The sequence below is a fragment of the Mauremys reevesii genome, linkage group 24 (assembly GCF_016161935.1).
Source record: "Mauremys reevesii isolate NIE-2019 linkage group 24, ASM1616193v1, whole genome shotgun sequence".
In the NCBI taxonomy this organism is placed as follows: Eukaryota; Metazoa; Chordata; order Testudines; family Geoemydidae; genus Mauremys; species Mauremys reevesii.
In genome coordinates, this window is record NC_052646.1 from 15,123,057 (window position 1) to 15,131,348 (window position 8,292).

The window sequence follows — 8,292 nt, forward strand, 5'->3', positions numbered from 1 at the left end:
CGACGTCGCTCAGGGATATGGATTTTTCACCCCACCCCGAGTGATGTACCCCTGGGCCGATGAAAAGTCCTGGTGTAGACCAGCACTCAGAAAAGTTTCGCTCGTCCATTCAGTGACTGGAAATAGTGTCGGGTGACGTCAGGAGACTGACGACTGCTCGTGGCAAAGGGGAGCAGCTCAAGTCACAGTCTAAAAGCCCTGCCCCTCCTGCGAGAGCCCCAAAGTGCCACCCCCTGCCCGAGCGCCCCCAGATCCGGGGTGCCAGGTGGGTGGCACGGCTCTCCCCCCCCTCAGCCCCACAAGCCCCAATGCGGGCCCTGGCCATGGGGGAAGAGCCACCTGGGGGAGGCACATGGGCGGGCCATGCAGGCTGTTTGAGACCTGCCGCTCATGAGGGGATGGTGTGATGAGTTTGCCTACAACGGCATGTAGCCGCTCTGTGACTTAGCAGCAAGTATGTCTGATACCCAGGGATGGGACACTGCATGGGGAGGGCTCTGAGTTACTCTTCCCAGGGGTCTGGCTGGTGGGTTTCGCCCACATGCTCAGGGTCGAACTGATCTCCAGATTTGGGGTCAGGACGGAATTTTCCCCCACGTCAAATTGACAGAGACCCTGGTGTGTGTGTGGGGGGGTGTCACCTTCCTCTGCAGCGTGGGGCACGGGTCACTTGCGGGTTTCCACTAGTGTAAATGGTGGATTCTCTGGAACGTGAAGCCTTTAAACGTGCGTTGAGGACGTCAGTGACTCAGCCAGAGGGCAGGGCTCTATTGCAGGAGCAGGCGGGCGAGGTTCTCTGGGCTGCGTTGCGTGGGAGGTCAGACTAGATGACCACGATGGTCCCTTCTGGCCTTAAAGGCTACGAGTCTGAGCGTCAGCGTCCAGCCCTTTGACGCTTTTCACAATCCTTTTGGGGCAGCACATTGCGAGAAGGGACCCGGCGGTTCGAACCCGAACAGGCCGAGGTGGAGAAGAAGTTGACATGTCAAGTACGAGCAGATTTTATTTTCGGTGTTTTCTGACCGAGAGAATGTGGGGAACTTGAACACAAATCGTTTCCGTGGTGCTGAAGCTGCATTTCTTTTCATGGGGGGAAAAAGTGTTGATTAAAGCAGCAGTTCTCAGTCAGGGGCCCGGGGCCCCCGGGTGAGAGAGCGGGTTTTGAAGGGGCCACAATGCAGGGCCAGCACTAGACTCACTGGGGCTCAGGGCAGAAAGCCGAAGCCCCACCACCCCAAGCCCCGTCACCTGGGGCCCCGGGCGACTGCCTGGCTTCCTACCCCCTAATGCTGGCCCTGGCTTTCATACGCAGGTGTCGTGGCGCCGGTGGGCAGTGGGGTTGTTATAACGTGGGGGGGCCTCTGAAAGAAGGAGGTTGAGAACCCCAGGATTGAACAGCGTCACCTCACTCTAATCCTGGCCTCTAGGTTCTACCGCAGGGACGGGCAAAATACGGCCCGTGGGCTGGATCCGGCCCGTCGAACGTTTCTGTCTGGCCTCCTCTGCCCCCTCCGAATCCAGGCCACTAAAAGTCCCGCGGCGCAGCGGGGTGCTCAGGCAGCTCCTGCCTGTCGAGGTCCCACGCCGCGCCCAGGAGCAGCCGGCTGCTGCTGGCACGTCTCTGCGTGTCCCTGGTGTGTGTGTGGGGGGAGAGGCAGCTCCGCGTGCCGCCCCGCCCCCAGCGCCGACCTCACAGCTCCCATTGGCTGATTTCCAGCCATTGGGAGCTGCGGGGGCAGTGGTTGCGGGTGCGGGCAGCGCATGGAGACCTGCTGCCCCCTCCCCCCAAGGGGCGCACGGAGACGTGCCAGCAGCAGTCGGCTGCAGCTGCTCCCGGGAGCGGTGTGGGGCTACGGCAGGTGGGAGCTGCCTGTGGTAAGCGCCTCCCAGCCAGAGCCTGCCCCTTGCGCCCGCTCCTGCACCCCAACCCCCGCCCCAGGTCAGAATCCCCCCCTGCACCAAACTCCCTCCCAGCCACTGCATCCTCGCCAGACCCCAATCCCCTGCCCCCTCCTGCACCAAACTCCCTCCCAGCCGCTGCAGCCCCTCCAGACCCCAATCCCCTGCCCCCTCCTGCACCAAACTCCCTCCCAGCCCCTCCAGACCCCAATCCCCTGCCCCCTCCTGCACCAAACTCCCTCCCAGCCCCTCCTACACCCCAATCCCCTGCCCCCCCTGCACCAAACTCCCTCCCAGCTCCTCCAGACCCCAATCCCCTGCCCCCTCCTGCACCAAACTCCCTCCTAGTCCCTCCAGACCCCAATCCCCTGCCCCCTCCTGCACCAACCTCCCTCCCAGCCGCTGCAGCCTCTCCAGACCCCAATCCCCTGCCCTCTCCTGCACCAAACTCCCTCCCAGTCCCTGCAGCCCCTCCTACACCCCAATCCCTGCCCCTCCTGCACCAAACTCCTCCCAGCCCCTGCAGCCCTCCAGACCCCAATCCCTGCCCCTCCTGCACCAAACTCCCTCCCCGCCCCTGCAGCCCCTCCAGACCCCAATCCCCTGCCCCCTTCTGCACCAATATCCCTCCCAGCCCCTGCAGCCCCTCCAGACCCCAATCTCCTGCCCCCTTCTTCACCAAAATCCCTCCCAGCCCCTGCAGCCCCTCCAGACCCCAATCCCCTGCCCTCTCCTGCACCAAACTCCCTCCCAGAGCCCACACCCCTCACCCTCTCCTGCACCCCGACACCGTGCACCAGCCGGAGCTCCCTCCTGCACCCAAACTCCCTCCCAGACCCTGCACCCTCTTCTGCACCCAACCCCCGCCCCAGGTCAGAATCCCCTCCTGCACCAAACTCCCTCCCAGCCCCCACACCCCCTCCATTAATAGTGTAGAAAGGTGCAGCCCATGGTGATTTACCAAAATTCATGGAGTGGCCCCCCTGCAAAAATTATTCCCACCCCCATTCTACTGGAACATCCACGTTAATTAAGCTTATTCCTTGGAAATCATTTACTCTGGCGGCGAGTCAATGAACGCGGTTTTATGGCCTGCTGCGGGCAAGACATTTGCTCCATTGCGTCATTCCCGTGGAAGCCGGAATTGGAACAGAACGACTGCATCATAATGACAACCATTGTCAGGGCCCAGGCCACTTACGATGCTCTTAGCGACTTCAAAGACTGGTGCAACCACTGGTGAGCCAGGGACAGCTGCCTTGGGAGGATTTCAACCAATGGGCTGCATTGCATTCTGGGAGATTTGGGCAGTTCTCCCATAATCCACAGCAGCCGATTTCCCGTTCCCCTGCTTTATAGCTTGTGAAAGCTAAAGGCTGTTTCTAACACGGGGCGGGGGCAACCCTTTCCCACGGCGCTGGACACATCTGGGGCGTCAGGTGAACACACAAGCCAGAATACAGCCGGAGATGGTGCCCTGGGCAACTGCAAGACGCTAAATGGATGGGGGCAGACCGGTTTCAGAATAAACAATGAATGTTTGTCTTTGTAGGGAGGTTGGCTTGGGGGTTAAGACACTGACCTGGGCCTAGCAAGATCTGGCTTCAACTCTTTTCCCTTCCACACAGTCCCTGTGTGAACTCAGGCAATTCATGTCATTACTCTGTGCCTCGGTTTACCCATCAGCAAAATGGGGATACTGATACTCACTTCCACACAGGGGCTGTGTGGATGTTGTGGAGTGGGGGAGGACACACAAGCCCCTCAGTGCCATAGTGTATTGATGCTACACTAGCATCGGAGCAACAGCCCACGGATCTATAGGCCAGAAGGAACCATTCTGCCTTGCAGCCTCGCCCAGGCTGCAGAACCTTTCCTATGGATCCCTGCCTCAGGCCCAGGTCTCGGGGTCAAGCTAGCACACCCTTAACTCTGCCCCCTTGCTTGTGTGCCCTTAACTCTGCCCCTTCATTGATTTCAAACCCATCTCTGGTGGGTGAGCTCGATCTCTGTGGAGATCCCTATGGATCTCTATGGAAAGACTCTAAGGGAGGGAGAATCTGTCCCATCCCTGGGGCACACGTTCCAAGGATCAATTCCCTTCGCTGGGGGAAATCTGCCCCTTGTTTCCAGTCTGGATTTGTCTGTCAGCTGTCAGGCGTTGCTCTGCCTTTGTCTGCCCTCTGCTCCCCAAAATCTCCTCCACAAGGTGCTGCCAATAGACCTAATCACCTCTCCACCTTCTCTGGGAGAAACTCGCTGGCACGAACTCTTTTCAGTGTCTGGCTCTCAAGCAGGTTTTCTAGCCCTTGGATCATTCCTGCTCTTTGCTGAACCCCAAATGCTTGATGTCTTGTTTGACATGCAGCCCCCCTCCCCGTCCCCGGCCCAAAGCTAGGCGCAGTCTTCGCTCATGTTCTTCTTGCTGCTGTACCAGAGGGGACCCTGCCACCTGGCTCCTACTCGCTAGCCCCCTGCTTCTCCAGCCAGAGCATCACCTGGGACGCTCATGGGCTCTTGGTTCCACCAGAACTCCTGGGTCCTTCCCAGAGTCGCTGCTTTCCAGGGCACTGCCCCCCCCCCCCCCCAGCCTGTAAGCGTGACTCACATTCTTGGTAGCTTGGAGTTCCTGCATCCTGGAATGGATATTTCACCTGAGGGGTCTGTCAATCTTAGGTGCTTATTTGGTCCCTCTCCTCTTAGTATCTGAGCAACCTTTAGTATTTATCCTCACAACACCCCTGGGCAGCAGGGCAGTGCGCCAATCTCCAGCTTATAGCTGGGAAACCGAGGCACAGTCACCCGTGGAGCGTCTGTGTCAGGGTAGTGAATTGATCTCCGCTCTCCAGAGCCCCCTTCTGGCCTTGGACGCTAGGAATAGTGTATTAGCAGCAATTAAGAAAACCCCAAACATTTGGGGGAACATTTCCTTGCCCAGGAAATTCCAGTATTTCAACTTTTCCTTCGGATTCGAGCCCGATTCCGAATCAACAGAAATTCCATTGCTCCACCCAAGAGCTAGATGCACTCAGGGGACCGAGGGGCTGCCAGCCCCATCACCATGGCAGCGCTGCATCCGCTGTTGCCCCGGAAACCTGGGGCTCTGAGGACGGAAGAAGAGGAGGAGGCATGGGTGTGTCTCTCATGTTTTATTGGGGTTCCCGGGGCGACTCACCCGCCCCGTACAGTTTGCTGGATCCAGTTGATGTAGTTGCTGACTTTGGTGTAGACACCTGGTTTGTTAGGTTGGGCGCACTCCTCCAGCCCCCACGACACAATGCCTTGAAGGCTCCCGCCGCACACCAGGGGACCTCCGGAGTCACCCTGCGGAGATAGAACCACGTGTCACCAGCCGTGTACCCCTCCCCAACATGCCCATGGGGGGGTTGGGCGGGATCAATGGCTCAGTGGGGAGGAAGGAGGCAAGCATGTGTTTGGAGAGGGATAGGCAAATATGCAAATCAACTGCTGAAATAATTTGCATAAAGCATCACATGGACCAGAACTGGGCGGAACCCAGGCTGGCCCCGCCCTGGTGTCAACTGCAGTGCTGAAACCCTGCCCCTAATATTCCCAGCTGCCCCCGCTTTGTGGCCCTCTGCTCACAGGTACATTCAGCCTACTTCCTTGTTGCTTGGCCTCCTTGAAGGCCCAGCAGTGGCAGGTTCGATCCCTGATGCCCCACGCATGGGGAATTTTCTCCAACACCCATCCCCACATGCTGCTACGACACGGTGAGGGGCTGAGAAGGGGTTGGCGTGGACCCCACAATACCCATTCTCTGCCAGCTACAGTCCCTGATCCTCTTTCCGTCACTCAAGGTCAAAAGTAGAGCTTGCTGGGAAAGTTTTGACAAAACATTTTCCCATTGAAAAATGACGATTTGTCAGCGCTGAATTTTTTCACGGGACAGGAAACCCGTTTCCCAGGCATCTACCCAACGTATCCGCAACGACGCCCCAGACCTGGCAAGAATCGATGCCTCCTTGTGGCACACCGGCGCACAGCATGTTGTCGCTGACCAAGCTGGAATACTCTCTTCGACATTCTGCCGCTGAGACGATCCTGAGGTTGGCGCACTGCAGCAAGGCCGGGAATGATGCTGCTGGATGCAGAAGAAAAAGAACAATCAGTGATAAATGGCTCTGAATTCTCATTTGCACCATCCGGGCAACGAAAAGGGAAAATCAGTGCAGGTAGGGAATTGCTCAATAAATGGGTTTTGCACCCAAACGTGCTGGTTTGTTGAACAGGGGAGTTTTCGGCCACTCTCCCGACTCGACCCTTTGTTGGATAACAGAGTTTCAAAACTGTTGAGTTTTTCAACATTTTCAAACTGGAAAATGTTGAGGGGGAGGGAGTGTGAGTGGAAACAAATGTTAGGAAAAAAGAAGAGGGGAAAGTTTGAAAGCGAAAGGAAACTTTCTGAAGTGATTGAAATAAAAGATTACGATGGGCCCCGAATTGAAAATTTTAAATAACAAAAATATAATTTTTCCTCCCGGTTCAGGATGGGAAATTTTCTCAATATCTGGAAAATAATTTGGGGACAAAGGCGACATGTGACTGACTCAATGTCTCCCTCTAGTGGTGGCTGAGTGGGCTGCAGCCATGACTAAGGCAGCTGTCTCAGCAGCTCATGTGTTAAGAGCCCAGAGGTCCCACTTCACTGCTGTGTCACATGGGTCAGCGTACGTTGTGGGGAGGTGGTGGTGCCCCATCCGGACACCTGGCAGACACTCCCTGGTGGGGCAGCACTGCGGGCCAGTGCAATGGGGTGCACGTTGTTATTCGTCTGCACGGGGGTGATGAGTTTGATGAGCATGATGTCGTTGTCCTTGGTGGCGCGGATGTAGTTGGGGTGGGGAATGAGCTTCGCAGCCACCCGGCGCTGCTCGGAGTCATCCAGCTGCCGCAGGTTGTACTCGCCCACCACTACAGTGGTGATGCTGAAAGAAAAGCAAACAGCAGCTTGTCTGGGGAAACTGACTGCAAAACAGCTGACAGAGCAGGCTGCTGGACCCCAACCGAGATCAGGGCCCCGTTGTGCCGGGCGCTGCGCAGACCCTGACCGAGATCAGGGCCCCGTTGTGCTGGGCGCTGCCCCGACCCTGAGACACACACACAGAGCAGGGCTCATCCCCTCCAGCAGGGGTCAGCAGGGACACCCCTCCCCTCCGACCTACCCAGGCAGTTGGCAGTGAGCAGCCGTCAGCACCCAGTCCTTGTTGATGAGCACCCCTCCGCAGTACAGCCGGTTTGAATCGAAGATCGCGGCCTGCCAGGGCTGGGCTCTCTCACAGGGGTAGCCCCCCACGATCCGCGTGTCCGTCTGTGCCATCACTGCAAGAGAAGAGCAAGACCCGGCACTGCACCGCTGGAGAGTGTGTGTGGGTGTGTGTGTGTGTGGGTGTGTGTGTGTGTGTGGAGACAGTTGCAATAAAAACCAAGGGCCAGGTTCTAGTCTCACACCAGTTTTCTAATGAGCCAGCCCCATTGACTGCAGCAGAGTTACTCCTGATTTACTCCAGGGGAGTGAGAGGGGAATTGGCCCACATGATAAATGGAAGCAAAGGAGGGCTGAAGAGTACCACCCCCCCCACCCCCCCACAGAGCAGGGCTCATCCCCTCCAGCAGGGGGCAGCATGGACACATGCACACACACACGCACACACACACACAGAGCAGGGCTCATCCCCTCCAGCAGGGGGCAGCAGGGATACACACACACACACACACACACACACACACACACACACAGCAGGGCTCATCCCCTCCAGCAGGGACACACACAAATAGAGAGCAGGGCTCATCCTTTCCAGCAGGGGGCAGCAGGGACACACACACACACACACACACACACACACACATGCACAGAGCAGGGCTCATCCTTTCCAGCAGGGGGCAGCAGGGACACACACACACACACACACACACACATGCACAGAGCAGGGCTCATCCTTTCCAGCAGGGGGCAGCAGGGACACACACACACACACCCCCGCCTACCTGCTGGCACTAGCAGCAACACGATGCTCAGCAGCTCCATAGCCATGCTGCTAAAGGATTGTATTGAAGCGGGTCTCTCTGCCAAGTCACTAAGTGGGAGACCAAACGGGCATCATTCAGGGGAGCAGGGATTCCTCCTTTACCCCCACAATTGCTTTGACCCGGCTCCTCCCATGGCACAGGCTATGCCCACAGCCCTGCCCGTGCTCAGAGCCCCAGCTATCGCCTCCTCTCCTGTGCCTCCCGCAAGCCACTCCCTGGCTGAGCCCCAGCGCCACCCGGGTCCCTCTGGCAAAGCGTCGCCCAGGAGAAGATGGTCATGATCTGGCACCACCATGTTCCTTTGTGTCACCTTCCCACTACGTTCCCCCCTCGAGGTATGGC

General features: G+C 57.9%; 1 protein-coding gene across 1 annotated transcript; it reads right to left on the bottom strand.

Moving 5' to 3' along the window:
* Positions 1-5,070: 5,070 nt before the first annotated feature.
* Positions 5,071-7,992, bottom strand: LOC120390073 (kallikrein-14-like). The gene is made up of 5 exons (XM_039512355.1): positions 7,909-7,992; positions 7,086-7,242; positions 6,595-6,848; positions 5,865-6,004; positions 5,071-5,223 (listed from the first exon to the last, which is right to left on the bottom strand). The coding sequence occupies exons 1-5, from the start codon at positions 7,952-7,954 to the stop codon at positions 5,071-5,073; spliced, it is 750 nt and encodes a 249-aa protein (XP_039368289.1). The 5' UTR covers positions 7,955-7,992.
* Positions 7,993-8,292: the final 300 nt, after the last annotated feature.